General features: G+C 35.8%; 1 protein-coding gene across 1 annotated transcript; it reads right to left on the bottom strand.

Annotated features, from left to right (window-relative positions):
- Nucleotides 1–5,468: 5,468 nt before the first annotated feature.
- On the bottom strand, nucleotides 5,469–13,437 carry il10ra (interleukin 10 receptor, alpha). Its single transcript, XM_051129960.1, has 7 exons — nucleotides 13,178–13,437; nucleotides 12,142–12,256; nucleotides 11,862–12,031; nucleotides 9,408–9,553; nucleotides 9,156–9,306; nucleotides 8,834–8,946; nucleotides 5,469–7,387 (listed from the first exon to the last, which is right to left on the bottom strand). Exons 1-7 carry the CDS (start codon nucleotides 13,236–13,238, stop codon nucleotides 6,536–6,538), a joined length of 1,608 nt encoding a protein of 535 aa, XP_050985917.1. The 5' UTR covers nucleotides 13,239–13,437; the 3' UTR covers nucleotides 5,469–6,535.
- Between the last annotated feature and the right edge of the window lie 8,178 nt (nucleotides 13,438–21,615).

Raw genomic sequence — 21,615 nt, 5'->3', positions numbered from 1 at the left:
AGAAACATGTCCATATTTAAAGGGGTCATCGGTTGCAAACTTCACTTTTTCATGTTGTTTGAACATTAATGTGTGTTGGCAGTGTATGTACAGATCTACCCTAGAATGATAAAAATCCATGCAGTGGTTTTTAATTAATCTGTAAAAATAATATCCCCTTCGATGCCGGAGCAGGGATGTAAGTTAGACAAGAATATGTCAGATTGAACGAGTGAGGTGTTCTGTTGCTAGATGAAATAATGAACATAGTGGTCGTCATTGACTCCTGACATCTGAGTCACTGAAGACGCAGTGGATTACATTTGTTTGTGAAGGGAATATGCCTCCTGATCTACATAAATGCGTCTATGTTCACGCAAATCATTTGTGATCCAGCTTCACCTACAGCAGAAGTGAGTATAAGGGTTTTTTTTATGAATCTCTGCAATCACTTTTCCTAATAATGTGCTAGTTAGCAAGTTTCGTGGCTAAACGCGCTAAATGCAGCTAAAGGAAACAATCTCTTAGAGCAGCTCATCAGTCCACAGAGAGTAGAGAGGGGTGGGGCAAGCAGAGCTCATTTGCATTTAAAGGAACAATCCCTCAGAATGGGATGATTTTTGCAGAGCTCATTTTGACAAGGTAAAAAGAGTGTTGTTTTACACAACCATTGAGAATTTTTAACAAAGTATATTATAGACTTTTCATTAAGACCCTAAAGAATCGTATCAACTTGTGGAAAATGGACATCCAATGACCCCTTTAAAACTTTATAAATCGTAATAGCTTCCGCTAACTGTTAAATGCATGTTTACGAGAAAGTGGCGTTCCAGCAGATGATGTAGGATGTAGGCTTAGTGTAAGCTCCAGTGAGAATATACTAGTCTCACAAGAATCAAGTGTTGTTTACATCAAAGTAAAACCAGTCTCCTCTTGGCTTATATCGAAATCTTATAACATTTTTTTTTTTTTTTTTTTTTACAAATCCTTGCTTTGTATTTGTAATTTATGAGCGGTGTTTTGTTTTGCTCTCTCCACTGCGATTTCATGTCCTACATCATCCACTTGAGCACCACGCTTTGGTGAATGCACGTATGACAGTTAGCGGTGAACGTGCCTATGACAGTTAGTGGTGAATGCACGTACAACAGTTTCCGGAAGCTAGAGTTTTATATATGGATATTTTTCTTACAAAAACACATTGATTTTCTTCAAAAGGACCTTATTAACCCCCCAGAGCAATGTTGAGTACTTTTTATGATGGATGAATGCACTTTATTGGACTTCAATTGGACTATTGAAAATCAAAAGTCACTCACTGCCATTATAAAGCTTGGAAGAGCCAAGACATTTTTTAATATAACTCTGATTGTAGTCATCTGAAAGAAGAAAGTCATATAGATCTAGGAGGCTTGAGGGTGAGTAAATCATGGAGTGATTTTCATTTTTGGGTGAACTATCACCCTATTTGCCTGTGTGAACAATAGGGTTAAATAGATGATGGTCTGATAAGTTTTAGTGAACTGGGGGAAATTACTGTGATATTTAAGCATTGAGCAATTGCGTTCTACAATTAACTTTTTTTTTTCTCAGAACTACTGAGAATCTACACCTTAAGAAAACCACATTCTTCATCAGCCCTTCCCACTCACTTCCTGTCTAGTACTCAGCACGAGCCCTGCATCAGTCCATGTAGACGTCAAAACATTTTGACTTTTTGAATCTTGAAAAAGCTTACACTGTCCAGCTGAAGTTTAACTTCATGGTTTGCTACTTTGTTGACTTATTTAAAGTTGATAAGAGCAGTAGGATGTCATCTGCTGTCTAAATATTAGGATGGGGCAAACCCTGAGATGATACACGCAAAATCTCTCCGTTCTGTGTCGGTTATGTGTGGCAGATAGTATCTGTGAGGGCGGCAAAGACGCCGGGAAACCGCAGTCATGACTAAGCTGATAGCAGTTATTCGCACATGGAGGAGTAAGATGTCAACTTTACCCACAAAAACTCCATGATTTTCCCATTTTCTTCTAACCTGTAGGCATCTTTTCTTCAAAGGGTGACAATGATAAACAAATGCAATGTGTGGAGGTTACCAGATGAAAAGATTAGGATTTCTGCTAGTGTAGAATTTCCAGAGATCAAGTTCTTTTTAGATCTGATTAAGATCTTAGTTCTATTTTTTTCTGCTCTTCGTTTTTTCTCCATTTGGGTAGTTGGATTTACATGTGAAGCAGTAAAAGTAACATGCTATACATCTAGAACTGCTTTAAATTGCATGTATAATATATATTCTTATATAATATCACAGATGGATTTTTTCATAACAGATTGGCTTATTGAGTTTAGAGCTGTGGTGTCAAAGATAGAAGACAGGCAGTACATTGTAAAGCACTTCCTGTGTTCTATCTTTGGCTTGTTTCAGTTGCTTTGAAGATCTTCAACTGAATGTGTTAAGTTGATTGGTACAGTAAGAACGCAACTGTACAAAGGGCAATCTTTTTTAGATAAAATGATTTCTAAATCATATTTAGAGGCATTTTAAAGTTATTTTGGAAATCATGAGTGTTGAATAATGAGTATATGAGAGTGTCATGAGAGAATAATTTCAGAGTATTTTCTGTTATTTGTTTGTCAATAATTATCCAGTGCCTATAGAAAATCATCATACCCCTGTATTTGTCATACAGCCTGAAATCAAACCCCATTCCAAATTTCCAGCTTTATTTACAATTTTGGTCTTAGAACATCAAACCAATGAAAGAAAAAAACAGCAGTTCTGCAAATTAATAAAAAGTCATCAGTCACTTCGTAGAGCCACCTTTTGATTTAATTACAGCCATCAGTCTTTTTGGATATGTCTGTACTAGCTTTGCACACCTTTTTTGGGAAATATTTCCCCATTCTTCTTTCCAGAATTGCTCAAATTCAGTCATATTCTGTGGTAAGTGGCAACGGACTGTTCTCTTCAAATCCATCCACAGATTTTCAAATTGGATTTAAGTCAGGGCTGTGACTTGGCCACTCAATGACATTCACCTCCGTATCCTTAAGCCATTTCGTTGTTGTTTTGGCAGTATGTTTAGGGTCATTGCCGTGTTGGAAGGTGAATGACATGCCCATCTTCAGCTCTCTAGCAGAGGGACACAGGTTTTCCTCAAGAATTGGGATGTCCTTGGCAACATCCATTTTCCCTTCAATCCTGACCAATTGCCCAGTGCTAGTTGAAGAGAAACACCCCCACAACATAATGCTGCCACCATCATACTTCATAGTAGGTATGGTGTGTTTTGGGTGGTGTGCTGTGTTTGCTTTTCGCCAAATATAGCGCTTGGAGTTCAGTCCAAAAAGGTCAATTTTGGTCACATCAGATCATAGCAGAAGACCATTGCCAGAAGATATGAGTCTCTTCCAAATGTGTTTTTGCATAGCACAAACAAGAAAGGCTTCTTTTGTGACACCCTGCCATACAGGGCAGCTTTGTGTAATGCTTGGAAGACAGTTGTCCCATGCACAGACTGACCAGACCCAGCCATAAAGCCTTGTAAGTCCTTCAAAGTTGCCTTTGGCCTCCTGGTAGAATCTCTTATCAATGTCCTCCTGGTTCTGTCATATACTTTGGATGGATAGCCTGATCTGTGCAATGTGCTGGTGGTGCCATATGCTTTCCACTTCTTAATGATGCTCTGAACAGTGCTCTGAACAGTACTTCGAGAGACAGCTAAAGCCTTTAAAATGTTTTTGTCTTCTCCTAACTTGTGCCTTTCTACAAATTTATCTTGGAGTTGCACTTTCCCAGTCATGGTGAATTCTTTGCTGTACAATGCACTACTAACAGTAGAATCTTCACCACTTTACAAGTAATCAGCACCACTACTATTGATGTCAGGTGGGGCAGTTAGCCTGGTGTTTAATCTGGAAGTTGATTGCTTGCACCTGAGCAAGTTTATAATAGTACACCCTAAGGGGCTGATCACTTTACCAAACCAGGCATTTAACTGATTAATTTTTAATACTCCTCCGGAATTTTTTTTCAATTATATATTTACTTTAATGAGGAGGGTTTTAATGTGTACATGCAGCTCCAAAAACTTAGACTATATTTCAGTGCTGTGTTGGTCTGCAGTGCAGAAAGTGAACTGTTTTCGCTATGCATCAGCCTGACGCTTTCAGAATTGAGCATGCAAAATCTAATGATGGAGTGTTAGATGAATATAAATGTTGTCATTGTGTTCTGTATCAGATGAAGTTGTGTGGTTTCTCTGAGCAGTCGATTTGCTATTGAGATGAGAAGCAAAGGGACCTGCCATTCTACAAATGACTGTAAACACCAGACTCTTCGGAGAAAGCAAGTATTCAGATCAATCCTTATGCTGTATTACAGTCTTTATCAGATTGAGGCTTTTCTTTGAAAAAAAAAAAAAAAAAGATCTGATAATTACTACAGTGCCAAGAACAATTTATAAAGCAGTACGCACACTTCTCTAAAAAGTTTTCAGATATTTCCACCATGTGGAATCGCTGTAATCATCTGTCCCCAAATCAACATGTTTTCAGTTGTATTATACATAGAGCCTGTAAGCTTGTGACTATGTGTTGAATCTAATGTGGTAAAGTACTTTTTGTTTCCTTCCCTATCTGAAGATGGAGGTCAATGATTGCGGCTGAGTTTCACTCTGCTATTCTCATCCGCTCTCTCTGCCTGTTTCGTCATATAGCGCAGTGACTGAATGGAAATATTGAGTAATGGGTTTGCACAAGATCTTGCTTCGGAAGATGTGCTTATATCCAGTACTTTATGAGGGTAAATTGCTCATGGATTTGCCACAGCTTTTTTTTTTTTTTTTCATAGTTCAATTTGTTTTAAAGAAGTGATGTGGTTAGCATTAGCTGTGAAATACTTGTATTCTGCTAGAGGAAATCACAAGCATATCCTGTCTTTTTAATATGCAAAGAGTCACATGTTTTCATGGGTTTCCACTAAAGGAAGTGCTGGTTTTTCCTGTGTCATTAGTATTTGTTTATATATTATTAAATCGGAATTTCATGCAGTATATTCTTGTCTCGTAATTTGCGTATGTTCTTTTTGGTGACTTGCAGAATCACATGTGTCATATAAAGCATCTGATCTGTATTTTCATTTTAAACTATGTGTGTCATGTTTGATCACCTGCCTGTTTGACACTAAAGTAAATAAAAAAAAAAAAAAACACAAACAAACAAAAACTAAACAAAACAAACAACAACAACAACAAAATATAACGCAACTTAAACACTAATCACCATATCGGTGACTTATATATAGGAATGCACCTTTTTCCATAACGTAAAAATATAGTTTTTTTTTTTTTTTTTTTTTTTTTTTTTTTATTAACACTGTTTCCATCATTCAGTCACATTCAGACAGCACAACACAATTCAATATTCAGCATATCAAAAAAGTCAGTACATACATAAAATGTAAATACGTACAATATATGTGCAAAAATGTGTATGTATAGGTTATTTACTGGCATTGATGGTTCTTTGATGAGCCTTTAGCATCTACAAAACCTTTCCATTCCGCAAAAGATTCTTTATAGTGGAAAAAAAGGTTCTTTAGATATTTAAAATGTTTTTCATACTACACTCTTAGATTAGCAGTGATGTCATAGAAGAACCATTTTGGGTTTTCCAAAGAACTTTTCAATGAACCTTTTTTTCACTATAAACAACCTTTAGTGCAGTAGAAAGATTCCACTGATGTTAAAGGTTCTTTTTGGAACCATCAATGCCAATAAAGAAGTTCTTTAGATATTTAAAATGTTCTTCATAGTACAATCTTTAGTCTGAAGATTCCAAAAGGCTGTTTAGCAGTGATGTCATACAAGAACCATTTTGGGTTCTCCAAAGAACCTTTCAGTTAACCGTTTTAAGAAGAACAAATAACCTTTTTCACTATAAACAACCTTTTGTGCAGTAGAAAGATTACATGGATGTTAAAGGCTCTTCTTGGAACCATCAATGCTAATAAAGAATTTTTTCATTTCACAAAATATTCTTTATAGTGGGTGGGTGGGGGGAGATCTTTAGATATTTAAAAATGTCCTTCACCCTACACTCTTAAATCTAAAGGTTCCAACAGGGTGTTTTAGCATTGATGTCATAGAAGAACTATTCTGGGTTCTCAAAAGAACTTTTCAGTGAACAGTTCTTAGAAGAACATAATCAAGTCACAAGTAACAAAGGTGGGTGAGATACATGAGATTAGACACTGAGAATTAGCAGTGTCTCAGCATCATAGTCATAATATTCTGATGGTATCTCACTCTTGATCACTCAAGTAGACGCTTGGATATCTCCTCTCTGGTCAGCATTTTGGCAAAATGATGACCCAGTGCATGCAGGAAGGCACAGAGGGGCAGTCCCACTTCTGTCGGGCCGGTGTCAGCGACACAGCCATTTAAGCATCTCTCTGCTGTTGCTCTAAATGAGAAAGAAGCATCTGCTGGACAAACAGCATGAGGAGATATGCTTTGTTCAGTGGTTTCACAATCACAAAAAAAAGTCTCATATCTCATGTAAATGTCAGTTCTACGTCTCCTAATTTAAGAGACAATGTGTCAAGCTGGCAAGGTTCTTGCAGAAGTAGTGGACAGGTGATAAAAAGCGATGACTCGTCACAGTCCTCGGACAAATCTTCCCGTCCCAATACATTAACGGACTGTAAGGGAGATTTTTTCAAATAGCTTGGCTTGTCATTGTCATTACTGGTTGTGAAAGTACAGCTGGTTTGCTCATGAGACAATGAATCACTGTCTGTTAGGAGCTTCCTGGTTTTGCACCACATGCAAGTCTCAACGTCAGAGCACAAGCACGTCACATGACCAGACCGATAGCCACTGCTAGCCACTGCCTCACATGGGAGGGTGGCTTCACTTTCAGTATCAGCTGAAGGACTCTGACTGCGATATCCATCCCCAACTACTATCTCAGACAGGAGGTCACCGTCCATTCCACTGAGATTGTCGGATGCTTCCTGGTTTCCCATTCCCAAGCCACTGTCTTCTTTTCTTTCACTTTCACTGCTGCTGTTTATTCCACCGTCTAGGAAAGGGAGCTCTTCCAGGCTTCTTCTTCCACTGCTGAGACTGTCCTCGGTGCCGGTCAGACTGCCACAGCCACTGTCTTCCTGTCCTGTTTGTTCCTCTGTGCCTTGGTTCTTAATCGAATGCTGCTGGCCGACACTCACTCCGCTGTCTGTACTCTCTCTTCTCTCATTGTCTTCCTCCAAAAGGTCCTTGCTCTCGTCAAATGCTTTGCTCTTTCCTGCCATTTTGTTGCTAGTCAAAAGCCATCCCTTGTCAGTGACGGTTTCTACTTGGATCAGTCCTACGTTCATAGGGTTCCATCCATTCACAGCAGATTTCTGATGAAAATAACAATTGAATATTAAAAATAAAATTACATTTTTGGGTTCAGCAAGATTGATTGATTGATTGTGGAGGAAATTATTATTATTCAGCAGGGATGTATTAAATTGACTCATTATAGAATTCTGAAAATAAAATAATAAAATAAAAAAAATTAAAATAAAACAACAACAACAAAATATTATTTTAATAATAAAATAAAATAATAAAAAAGTGTCATTGTCTCCAAAAATATATTTTAAAACTAATAATAGCTAATCAAAATATTATTATTAATCAGCAGGGATGCATTAAATTGACTTTCTGTTCATTAAAGAATCTTGAAAGTAAAATAAAATAAAATAATTCATCATTGTCTCTGCAAAAACAAACAAACAAAAACAAACAAAAAACCACTAATAATAACTAATTCATGTATAATTATTCAGCAAGGATGCATTAAATTGACTTTCTATTCATTAATCAATAAAATAAAATAAATAAATAATAAAATAAAATAAATGTATCATTGTCTCAAAAATATTTAACATTAAAAATAACTAATTAAATCATTATTATTTAGCAAGGATGCATTAAATTGCCTTTATATTCAATAAATAATCCTGAATAAAATAAAATAAAATACATGTTTTATTATCTCTGCAAAAAAATAAATAAAATAACACTACTAATTAAATTATTATTCAGCAGGGATGCGTTAAATTACATATCTATTAATTAAAGAATCTTGAATAAAACAAAATAAAATAATAATAATAAAAAATAAATAAAATCTATCATCATCTCTGCAAAATAAATAAATAAATAATAAAATTAAATTAAATAAAATTAAATAAAAAAATTAAAATATAATGAAATAAAATGTATTAAAAATAACACTAAAAATAACTAATAATAAAATATTTCTTGAGCATCAAATTAGAATATTAAAATTATTTCTGATAGATCACGTGACACTGAAGACTGCAGTAATGGCTGCTTAAAATACAGCTCTGTCATCACGGGAAAAATTATATTTTAAAAGATATTCAAATGGTTATTTTAAATAGTAAACTATTTCACAATATTACAGTTTTTACTGCCTTGATGAGCACTTTTTTGAAAAACACATTTAAAAATCCCCATACACCTACTGTATACACATATATCATGTATTTATTTATTTGACAACCCCAAAGTGTTAAAACAGTTTCATTCTGAATGGAATTGTGTTATCATATAGACCCAAACTTCACTGAGATGATATATACATAAGATGTAAAAAATCCCCAGCATTTCCCTTTTCTGTTCCTCGAAAGGAGAAGTGACACTTATGACAAGGGTCAGTGCTGATCTTTTCTTCTTACGCTTTATTCCTTTTTTAAGACTCCGAAACTGGCTTGCTTAAACACTTTTAGTTTTGATGAAACTGCATTTATTTTAAAATCCCCAAGTTGACTCACCAGAACAGCAGGCATTTTGCCAGGCCTCCTCAAGAAGAAACAGACTGCGAACATGAAGAAGGACGTGACTCCAACTACACCAATAACAGCTATGGAAATCACCAGGGACGAATCTGACAAACAAGGGAAAGTGATTACAATTTCACGAAATAATAATATTAATAATAATAATAATTTTAGGAACATACATAAGCAATAATAAACCCAAACACAAAGAAGGGTCTTGAATCACCCTGAAGTTTATTTTCTGCTACATACTTATTAAATGAATACTAATTCATTTTGTTGGCATTATATAAAAACAATTGGTGATTTACAGTACCTGCTGATGGATATATGCAGCGTGCTAGTGAGGTGTTGCTCACATTATCAGATATCATCTCCACTTTCACACGGACACAATACTCCTGCCATGTTGATAATGAAGTGAACTCCACCTCTCCATCATCATCATCATCATCTCTTACTAAAGCCTACATCAGAGAAAACAAAGCTTTAGAGATTGCAATGACATGCAGTAAAACACTTCACTCTGTCAACAAACATTTTTGGACTAGTCCACTAAAAAACCAACCTGATTCTCATGTCCTTTTGGATACAGAATGACAGAATAACTTGGTCCATATTCATAAAGCATTTCGAGAAACGGCTTTCTGTAAATCTTAACCTTCACTGTATTAGGGGAGGAAGACAGGTCAAACTCTGGAGCCAACAATTTGCCTAAAACATGAAAGGAAGATCATCATTACATTACATTACATTCATAACAGCAAAACCTTATGTTCTTTATACTTATAAAAATGTGGTATGGACAAGGTTTAGGAGTAACAACATTACGTAATTACACAGTAAATGTAACCGTAATCGGTTACAGATACTGATATGAAAATATCAGTTTTTTGAGGAAATCATTTCAAGATTTGTTTCCATATAATGGACTTATATGGTGCCCCGATTTTGAACTGCCAAAATGCAGTTTAAATGCGGCTTCAAATGATCGCAAATGCAGTTGTAAACGAGGAAGAAGGGTCTTATCTAGTAAAAGGATCGGTTATTTTCATAAAAATAATACAATTTATATACTTTTTACTGTCAAACACTTGTCTTGTCTTGCTCTTCCCGACCTCTGTTCTTTTTCCCCAGTTCATGACAGTTAGGGTATGTCGAAAAACTCCCATCTCATGTTCTCCCTCAACTTCAAAATCGTTGTCGCTGTTTTACCTTTTTTGTGAAGGGTGTTTGATTTTCTTTGCATGTTCACTTTGCAAAGATTGGGTCGGTAATTTTGCAGCGATGTAGGATGATTTTGAAATGATTTTTGAAGTTGAGGGAGAAAATACGATTGGAGTTTTTCGACATACCCTAACTGTCTTGAACCAGAATACAAAGAGTTCAGAAAGACAAGATGAGTGTTTGAGATTAAAAAGTATTTTTATTTTATTTTTTTAATGAAAATAACTGATCATTTCACTAGATAAGACCCTTCTTCCTTGGCTGGGATCATTTACAACCACATTTGGGATCATTTGAAGCCGCATTTAAACTGCATTTTGGAAGTTCAAACTCAGGGCACCATAGCAGTCCATTATATCGAGAAAAATCCTGAAAAAAAAAAAAAAAAACTGAAGAAAGAAAGACATGAACATCTTGGATGCCAAGGGGATGAGTACATTATCTGTAAATTGTTGTTCTGAAAGTGGACTTCTCCTTTAACCTCAGAACGATCTCAAAGTAAAAAGAGGTGGCTGTTTTGTGCTACCTGATCTCATGACGAAAACGTACATGTAGGAACTTTTTCACAAGATGCAAAATATTTACCAGTCACTAGTACATATCACTGCAGTTTCCAAAAGAAATGGACACCAAGGGCCCTATTTTAACGATTTAATTGCATGGTCTAAGCCGCAGGTGCACTTAGGGCGTGTCCAAATCCACTTTTGCTATGTTAAGGACAGGTCCTCTCACCTCCTTGCTGAATGTGATCATATTCTAAGGCGAAAGTTGTCCCTGTGTGTGTAATAAACAGAATGTACTGTATGCATGTTGTGCACCTGCCTATAGGCGCATATTACTAATGCGCTCTTTAAATAACAAGAAAAATATTGTGCCATTGACTTTAGACCGGGTTTTAGTTGGTCAATGGCACAATCTATTTTAGCTGCCTCAAAATAACAATGTGCCAACAATGTGCCTGAACACACCTCGTTTTCTGAGCAGCACGCACACAGGCGCACAAATGGGCACAAATGCATTTGCTATTTAAACAATCTTTCCAGACATAACAAGCTTGTTTGGTAGCTCAGCCAGCATGGAATTGGACTTGGGTACGAATCCCATGAAAAACATGACTCAAGATGAAAAACATACAAAAACAGCATGTTTGCGCTTGCGTTTTACGTCACATTCACATATGGTACGTTATTTTAAAATGTCACAGAGCATTAGAGTCATAGCTCCACTCAATGGACATTTCAAGTCACGTACAAATCCAACGTCACATTAAACATACCATAAGTGCGTTCATCTGTTGTGCAAGAAACAACACCAATTTAGTGCCAATTGGGACATTTCACATCGAATATGTCATGAAACGTACATGGCGTTATTTCACATCTTGCGAAAAAGTTACCAAAGGTACGTTTTCGTCATGAGATCAGGTTGGTTTTGTGGTGGCTGTGCTTTAAAATTAAATGAGTATAATCTTAAATCAAGAGATGAAGGATTGAAAGTTGGTTGAACTGCTTCTAAAGTCCTCATTTGTAAGTCGCTCTGGATTAAGGTACCTGCTAAATGACTAATTATAAACGTAAATTTTAAAAAGTAATCAAAAAGTAATCAGTTACATTACTTTAACAAAGTAACTGAAATAGTTACACTACTTATTTTAAATACAGTAAATTGCAATCTGTAATCTATTACAGTACATTTCTATAATAACCTTCTTAGCACTGTATGAGATGTATTTATTACACTTTTTTGGTAAACAGTTGTAATCTGATACACAAGAAAAAGTCCTGCGAATACTTACTGCCCAGTAAACGAATTCGTCTTCCTGCTGACCAGGAAAAGTTGCCATTTTCTTTTAACAGCCCAATCTTTATTTTCATGTTTTTATTGAAAAAGTTCCCAAGTTCACATCTAGCTTCTGTTGTCAAGTTACATTCTGGCACAATTTCCCATTCTTTAGGTTGGAAGTATCTATCAAATAAAAGACAAATGTATTAGCTTTGGAGTATTGTAAAAATAGTTCAAGCAAAAAAGGTGGGCAACAAAATACTGGTTGGTGAATAGTAAAGATGTCTGCTTACGATGCCTGCTGTACTTGATAATAGGCCTTTACGGGGGCTCCTTTGGGGGGATCCCAGAGCACAGTTACGTTTCCCTCCCATATGTCTAACGTCATGTTTAGTTCCATCTCCTCAGCTGTGAACAAAAGAAAAACGATCAGAATTATCTTCAGAGTTTCCTATACTTTGAATCAATGCTCTTCTCTTCCCAATAGAGAAGTGGTTTATTTGCACTCATTCCAGTCAAAGCTCAAGTCACACCCTTAAGCTACTGTATTTACTGTGAATAAATCATGATCAGCTGTACTTTCCAGGTGTAGGTGACATGACAACGCCTTCTTTTCAGTCGTTTTGCTAACGTAGATGTCTATCAAGCAAACTGCTAACCAAATTTTTCCCAAAAATAACTTGCATAATGTTGTACAAAACAATGTATTGGCAAATATCAGAGTTAGTTGTTTGGGGGTTGAGTAAAAAATCCAATTACACAAATTTGTGTTTTCACAAAACTATATTTTTCTGACCGTATTTTCTATGTCGGTTTTAACAATAAAGGTATGGATGGTTTTAACACCAGAGGAACCTGACAATCAGTGTTTCTAATCGATTCCTTCCTTTTCAAATAAACAGCTAAATAAGTAAATAAATACAGACGGTCTTTGCTATGTATTCATTTTGAGAGGTTAGATCACTGGGGGGGGCGTCGAAATTTGGCAAGGAATTTACAACACTCACGTCATCGCTGTGACATTAACTGGGGACTTCAAGGTAAGCGCCCACTGGCACTTCATATTTATTTTGAATTTTTGTAGTATTGTGGATATTATCTGTTTTAATGAATATGTAATGGAAATGTATAAATATTATTTAAAATAATTAATTATATATTCTATGTATATTGTTATTGTCATATATGTATATATATATATATATATATATATATATATATATGTATACACATACATATATAACAAAAATGAAGAATGAGCCTTAAAAATATAAATAAATAAATAAATAAATAAATAAATAAATAAATAAATAGATAGATAAGCCTTACCTGCTATGTAACCTGGGATGTTTATTAACATGACCAAAGAAATCCATGAAGTCCAATCCATGTCATATCCAACATTAAATCCCAATTTAAGTGCAGTTCCACACAAACATGCGTACAAACACACGCATAAAAACTCAATTTCAGCCCGCAGTGTCACTAACTGATCACTAACTGGTCTAACAGAGCCAGCTCAGTATTCAGTCACTGCTCAGTTCTGTCCTCACGTCTCTCTCTCTCTCTCTCTCATGTGAATGTGAGGTTGAGCGGCTGGTTGGCTCTCTATGTATTTGCACTGTGAACTTCCCCTCTCTCTGTTTTGCTTTAGTCAGTCTTCCGTGATGGCAGATATTTCCTCCACTCTGAGAAAGCCATGTTATTCTCTCTCTCACTCTCTCTCTCTCTCTCTCTCTCTCTCTCTTGTGGTTATAAACATAACATCAAAGGCAAACTAAAGCTGTGTAGATGAACATTATTATCTACAGCATAAATGTGTGAAGCTATTAATACATGTTAACTAGGCTATTCCCAATACAGAGGGAAATACCAGTGCACACATTAATTAGGGAGAGTACCAGAGTTATCATGTTTGCTCTTGGTATTTACAAAGGAATTTTTTTGTTAGTAATAGCTCATTTGTGATTAACACTTTTTTTTATTCTAAACTATAAAAACTGGCTTTTCTCAGTACTACATGTTTGCATATCAGCATTTGACCACATGTTGATGCGTGCATGCATATCTGTGCCCTGTCTTAGTGGTAATACACGCACAGCGAATGCCTGCTGTTTTAATCATTTTTGCACATCCGATTGACTATCTGCCACGCATCTATTGTTTGCAGAATTATTTTTCTGAGTACAAAAACCAACTTTGACATTTGGCAGAGTGTGGTTGGAATTTGTAACCAAGTTCTGAGAAGAGGACTGAGCTGTTGTGTATATTATGGTTTTCTGGTTTTGTTTTGCAGTTTTTTTTTTTTTTTGTTTTTTTTTTAGATTACGTGCATGTTAATGCTCTCTCTATATATATATATATATATATATATATATATATATTTCAGAATTTTTTTTTTTTGTTTTCATTTTGATGAATAGAGCTTACAGCTCATGAAAGTCAAAAATCCTGTATCTCAAAATATTAGAATATTTACATTTGAGTTTCATTAAATGTCCATCCCTACAGTATGAATTCTGGGTATCTCTTGTTCTTTGAAACCACAGTAATGGGGAAGGCTGCTGACTTGGCACTGGTCCAGGAGACAATCATTGACACCCTCCAGAAAGACGGAAAAGTCACAGAAAGTCACTGCTGAAAGGGGTGGCTGTTTACAGAGTGCTGTATCAAAGCATAATAAACGCAAAGTTGACTGGAAGGAGGAAACTGGGTAGGGAAAGGTGCACAAGCAACAGGGATGATCGCAAGCTTGAGAATACTGTCAAGCAAAGCTGATTCAAACACTTGGGAAAGCTTCAGTTATCATGCTCAGACGTTTTCTTGAAAAAGGCTACCAAGCCACTTCTTAAACAGAAACAACGTCAGAAGCATCTTAAAGAGTAAATGAACTGGACTGTTGCTCAGTGGTCCAAATTCCTCTTTTCAGATAAAAGTAAATTTTGCATTTCATGTTAAAATCATGATCCCAGAGTCTGGAGGAAGACTGGAGAGGCACAGAATCCAAGCTGCTTGAAGTCCAGTGTAAAGTTTCTGAAGCCATTGATGATTTGGGGTGTTGTGACGTCTGCTTGTGTTGGTCTACTGTATTTTATCAAGTCCAAAGTCAACGCAGCCATCTACCAGGAGATTTCGGAGCACTTTATGCTTAAGTCATTTATGCTTTTATATAATTATGTTTTTACATTAATGCATAATTTAATACTAATAAACTAATACTAATACTAATATTACAAATATTTTTGTGTTACCTTGCATTCTATTTATTTCATTCTTCTTTTTTTTTAGCAGAGAGGAATCTTTTGCATAAGAAAATTTGACTCACTAAGTCCACATGTTTCACTTTCCTATTTGTTAAAGAACTGAAAAGCTGTGGTAATCTTTCCAGCTCATAACCACACCTTCAACCAGGCCTGGAGAATGCATTTTAGGTGAAACTGATCATCTAGAATCAGTTCCCCTTGACCATGCAAAGTTATATTCTTCTCCATTTGAAACGCAAAGGCCGGTCCTAGATCAGTGTTCTCACAAAAAGATTTTCTCACACCTGGTCTAAGACTGAATCACATGAAACCTGACACAAAACTCACTCAACGAGTCTGCTTTGGGGGGGGAAAAGCTATCTCGTGATTAGAAAACATGACTGCCCTGTTTCTAAATGATGTGGTCATCTAATTATAATCTTCTTATAGCTACTGCATTTTATTAAAAAGAATCACCTAACCAAGCAAAACCATAGATAGCAAAATAGTCAGCTCGTGCATGCTCAGCCACCATTTTTACAAAAAAAAGAGTGTCTGGATGGATTATGGGTTTTAATTTATGTTACATCTTGTGAATGTAAATAGGTCAGACTCGGGATGAATCACAGACTCGGGATCTATAATATCTAGGGCACGTGTCTATATTTAACCTCAAAATGCACATGCATACTATATCAGAGCTCCCTCGAATACAAATACGTACACAAATACTGAGAAATGAACACAAAGAAAACGGGGCAACACTATGAAGTCATCAGCGGAAGATTCTTCAGAGTTTAAATCAAACTGAGATCACCACATAACCTCTATGAGAAGGTTTGTTGAACAGAGTTGAAGTTTAACTAGGTTACTAGAACATTAACTGACCCAGATTAAAATAGTTCGCTAAGACACGAGGTGCAGATGTTGCCATGGCTAGCTGGAAGATCTCTGACCCCTCTTTTTGTTGTCACATCAAACAGAAAACACACAGCACTGAAAAATAACTCAATCTGGCAGTGTGAAAACCACACAAAAAGAAAATGGCACGATGGAACTGTTTCCCACTCAGTGTGGTATGTGTTGGGTCAAACACTTTTAAAATTAAAATAAACTTTTGCGAAAAAGTGTTAGCCTTTTCCACTGGTCATCCAAAACTAATAAACCTTTAACTTGCAAATTGTACTTTTTTTTTTTCTTTTTTAGACAAAAAGGACATTATTTCAAAATGTTAAAACATTTTGTTTAGTTGTCCAGTGCTGCGTTATACAAGGAAGTGTATTTAAATTTTGCTCATTACTGGGTTTCGTTTTTAGATTTGGTCAAACATGCTGGGGCTTTCTGACTAGTTTCATGGTGTTTCCTTTGTTTCACTGCTGCTTTTAAACAAAACAAGGAATAGAAATAAAAACGGTCAAGCACAACAGAGTCTGTGTGCTGTTTTTTGAAGATTCTGTTTTTCACCTACCCATATTAAAACCTTTTTTTATGATCATGTACAGCATAATCAGCTCAACCGAGATGTTGCTGTAGCCTTTTTTTGTTTATTTTTTGACACAAAAGAACAAACAATGCTGCCCAATAACATTGGCACCCTTGGTTAATATGAGCAAAGGGGGCTGTGAAAATAAATCTGCATTGTTTATCCTTTTGATCTTTCAATTAAAAAATTTACAAAATTTGAATCTTTCATTGAAGTAAAACAATGGAAAGTGGGCGGGGTGGGGCGTGCCACATGGCACCCAATTATTGCAACATCCTTTTCCCAAGAAAAGTTTTCTCCTATAATACCTGATGAGTGTGCAAAACACCTGTCAAAAGATCAGAAACCATTCCTTTATACAGAATCTCTCCAGATCTTTCAGAATATAAGTTCCAGATTTTTTATCTGTTAGTATTTGATAGAATCCATGCCATGTATCTGAAGGACCTCCGGCAGAAAACCAGGCCCACGACATTAAAGATCCAGCTATATATTTAACCGTGGGTATGCGGTACTTTTTATCCCTGTTTGCACCAAACCCATCTGTTTGCTGCCAGAAAGATCTCTTTTTTATTTTTTATCTGACCATAGAAGCCAGTCCCATTTGAAGTTTCAGGTGTGTCTGACAACTGAATATGCTGGAGTTTTTGGGTTAGCCAGGAGTTTTGTTTATTTAGTTCTTAATTATTGCCCTGATGGTGGAAGTGGGGCTTTTCAATGCTTTTCTTACAGCCTCTTTCAGTTTGTGGATTTTTAAAAGGATGAAAAAAATGTTACGTTCGCGGCACAGTTTTACACACTGGTCTGTTATCGTGGAGACATTTGCACGCCCCTAAACATGATGTGGCACAAAATTGAAAATGAAAATGAAAAATTAACCCTGGTAAAATTAGCTTAAAATCACTTTATTGGGGTTTCTTCAACCCACAGACATGAAAATCAACCCAGGGCAAAATCAACCCAGGGCAACAGTGTTAAATTAGCCTAATTTCACAGGAAAACCGTAAACCTGGCAACACTGGACTATGCAGCAAGGTTCCCTGAGAGGGGTAACAAGATGCTTTGCCTTGGTGTTGACGGTAAGGGGACTGCCATCTTGGATTTTGGAGTTCCTCAGGGCTCCATTTTGGCAGATAAACAGATACTATCTGTTCTTAAACCCAGTTTCTTCCAATTAAGATTGCTATCAAAAGCCAAGAGTTTTTTTCATTTCAAGATTTAGAGAGAGCGATCATGCTTTTGTGTCATCACAGCTTGATTATTGTAATTCCCTTTATATGGGAATAAGTCAATCAAACATTAATCGACTCCCAGACTTCTGACTGGCACCCACAGATTTGTTCGTATCACCCCCATATTATTCTCTTTGCACTGGTTGCCGGTCTGCTACAGAATCAAGTTTAAAATTTTACTGTTCATTTTTAAAGCTCTGAGTGGAAAGGCTCTTGAATATCTCAGTGATCTTTTAAAAACTTGTAAACAAAACGTAGTTCATGTGAGACTATCATGTTCTCACTGGAGTTTATGATACACCTATGTCCTACGTCATCCGCTGGAATTTTATCTCCGTATCTGAAAATTTCTTTCAGTAGACAAAAACTCCAGAAACGTATTGTAAAAATTGCATGATCTGGGACCTTTGCATGCGATTGTAAAAACTGTAAGTCCCTCACAGCCTTGTTTTCATCTGCAGTAAATTCAATACGGTGTCTAAACTGGTTAAAGTCTATAGAAAACTCTTATGAGTACATCATCTCATGTGAGTGTACACCACTTGGATGACTTCACCAAAAATTTTACAAAGTGTGAACCTTAGCACCAGACTACTTGCTGTTTTGTTATTATTATCATTATTACTATTATTAGTCTCATCTTGAATTTCCATATTTCATTTTTAGAAACAGAACAAGCACTTCCCCAGAGCTCCTTGCCTAAAGCAAAGATTGGCATTATTATTATTATTAGTCTAATCTCGAATTTCCATATTTCATTTTTAGAAACAGAACAAGCACTTACCCAAAGCTTTTTGCCCAAAGCAAAGATTGGCACTGAATAGAGCACAGACGACCCTAAAATGGCCAAACATTGCCCTCTTCTGGTATGACATATTACTCTCACCATTGACCAAAGGTTATTCAGAGCAGACTTGTGTAGATATACTTTTTTTTACTAATAGCAGTAGTGTGGTCCATTTTGGAGTTTATTCTTACCAGAAAACACCTACTTTGACAAAAGTGACCATCTGAGTGACATCAATCAGTTATTTTTGTTTCACATGTCATTTCGGGGAAAGACTATCAAAAATAGATTCTAACAGTAATAAACCCACCACATGTAGTACTAAAGTTATACTGATGGCCTAAAGGTCAGCAGTGTGTAAGTTACAGAAAACGTTCACACATATGAATCTCAGCTGGGTTGGACAAACTGTATTGATGACAGTTGAATGAGTCTGGTAAAACAAGAGGGAACTTTCTTCCAGGAATGGACGCTAACTTCTGCTTAGTCCTTCCTCAGAACACTTCCTTTTGACTACATTAACACTTTCCTATATGGTTTCTCCTTTAGCATTGCTTGCTGGCACACAATAATACGATTTTCCAAATGAACTGCTTGTGTCATCAAAAAAAAAAAAAAAAAGGTTTATTCTTCTCATTTTTTGCTATCATGTGGTATTTTTTTTTTTTTAAAATGTGTCCTCAGTTAGCCATACTGGCAGCATATAAACAATCCCATTGAACGGAACAACACCCACATACTTTGCTGATGCTGCTGAAAATGGTCAATTATTGTCATGTTTTGGGCTATACTAATCTCTCTGACTGGGAAAAACATTTGAAGAGTTCTGATGCATAAGCCTATAAATCCATCTGATGTATTTTTATTTTTTTTAATGAGCATTTCTTTCTGGCTACTTTGTATAGGTTTCTATGTAAGTACTGGTACTTCTGACTGGGCTGAGGCTGGGATTTAGCGAGTTTGAAGTAAAAGTATTTGATGGACATATACTATGTGTCAGGAGCATTCACTCAGTAGCATTATCTCATTTTTGACCAAGATGGCTTTTAGCTGGTTTTGCATCTGAACTCTTCATTTGGAGTACTATAGACTGCCAAAAGTTATAACAAATTAAGCAGAACAGCGCAAAAACTGTCTGAGGAACAAAAGGCATTTGTATTTGGCCAGACTGTACCAGAATTTCCAGGGCATAAATCTTGACTTCTCCCTTCTCTGTAGGATTTAGCAGCCTCCACATTTTTTCCCCTGTGGTTAAGACAGCATTAATTAGCAGAACAACATATTCAATAGTAACAGAGCAATTCAAGCTGTTGTTTACATCCAAGTATCTCCAGTATGACCGTGCATCTGGGTAACTGACCAAACCGTGACGGAAGTGTAAACTCTTTTGCTAATGATGGAAACATCCATCTTGGTTTTCTCTCCTTCTTTACAGGAACATGCTTTATTTGGGTGTGACGTCATTCCCATCTCTGATATCCAGCATATATTCTGCATTCCAGGCAACTTGAAATTGATTTTGTCCTACCTCCTACTTGGAAACAACGTCAGGAATGCTGCTTTGAAGTCGGACATCCGACCTGTGAACTTAAGGGCAGACTGTTCAACCACAACTTTAACGAGGCATATTTGATGTCACTGTTTTAGTGTGGAGCTACATTACATCAAACTTTACTAACATTAGGTCAAAAAAAAAAAAAACATTTATAAAGTGCTACCTTAATTTTTGCCTTTCGTCAGCTGTTTTTAAAATGAATCCATCTATTCATTTATTTTTCTCATATTATATTTATTGACAAAATATTTTGTCAATAAAAATAAAATTATTATTTTTTTTTTTCAAATAAAATAATGGCGTTTTTTAAGAATTAAAAATAATCTAATTTTTGAGGTTCACAATCAACACATCTCAACCATGCATGGGGCGGCCCTGATAAAGTATAGTTAAAATGTGCGCAAATAGATGAAACACATTCAGACATTCAGAAAAACACTCCCCTCCCTCCAAACACAGCTCTCATAGAACACGAGACACATAAACGAGCCAAAATGCTTTACATTTCTTGACATAATAACTTTTCAACATTAAACATCGATTGTCAGTCTTTATTCATCCATTTTCTTGTGGTTTCCATTTAAAATCCATAAAAGTAAATAGTGCAACTTACACTGCAAATGTCATAGAATAGCATAGTTTATTATAGCAGGGCAGATTGTAACGCAGTGTTACAGCTTTCCCCATCAGTACGACTAGAATATAAAACTGGATAGTGTTTTCTGCTGGCTTGCCAAACATTAATAAACTATCTAAACTGATAAATAACAGATTGGAGATTAAAATAATAGCAGATTTGTCTAATTTTATATGAATATTAAAATTTAAGAAGGAAAATGTATTTTATCTAGAAATTTACTTTTAATAAAAAATAAATAAAAAACAGTGTTAAAAATGAACCGGCAACTTAGTTACTAAAGCACCTGGCATTAAAAAAATAAATAAATAAATAAATAACCCAGAACCTGGATAAAAATATTAGAAATAACTCAATAAAATGACCCTGAACCCAGCATTTTTTAGAGTGTATGCTTGTTAAATGAGTTTAATGGTATGTAATATTGTAAACTATACTGTATTCACCCAATTAATTTCTTTTTGATTTTTAATTTCCAGTCCATTTTAAGCCAGCAATATAATATTTTTTAAACAATGGTTGACTTAAATAAAATAACCCAGCATGTTGGGTAAAAACATTTAACCCAACCAGTTGGGTCAAAATAACCCAGCATGTTTTCTGTTCAGTATTTACCCAGTGCTGGGTTGCCAAATAACCCAAATTGGGTTGTTTTTAACCCAGTATTTTTTTTTAGATCTCCAGGAATAAAGGTATGGTATAAAAAGTCTCAAATCAGCCATTCTTCATTTGCCCCAACAGGTGGTGGTATAGAGTTACATTACACAATTACATTACAAACTGAGTTGTCTTGCCAGCTGGGCAACCAGCTGAGATCATGCAGAGTCAATA

This window comes from Labeo rohita, chromosome 15, assembly GCF_022985175.1.
Source record: "Labeo rohita strain BAU-BD-2019 chromosome 15, IGBB_LRoh.1.0, whole genome shotgun sequence".
Classification (NCBI taxonomy): domain Eukaryota; kingdom Metazoa; phylum Chordata; class Actinopteri; order Cypriniformes; family Cyprinidae; genus Labeo; species Labeo rohita.
Note: the sequence above shows the minus strand (reverse complement) of the source record. Positions and strands in the feature narration are given on the sequence as shown.

Coding starts and splice junctions, on each gene's coding strand:
- il10ra (XM_051129960.1), bottom strand. CDS start 13,238: ATGGATTGGACTTCATGGATTTCTTTGGTCATGTTAATAAACATCCCA. Junction 12,032..12,141: donor TATCAAGTACAGCAGGCATC/GTAAGCAGACAT, acceptor TTTATTTGATAG/ATACTTCCAACCTAAAGAAT. Junction 9,307..9,407: donor CAAAAGGACATGAGAATCAG/GTTGGTTTTTTA, acceptor TCTCTGATGTAG/GCTTTAGTAAGAGATGATGA.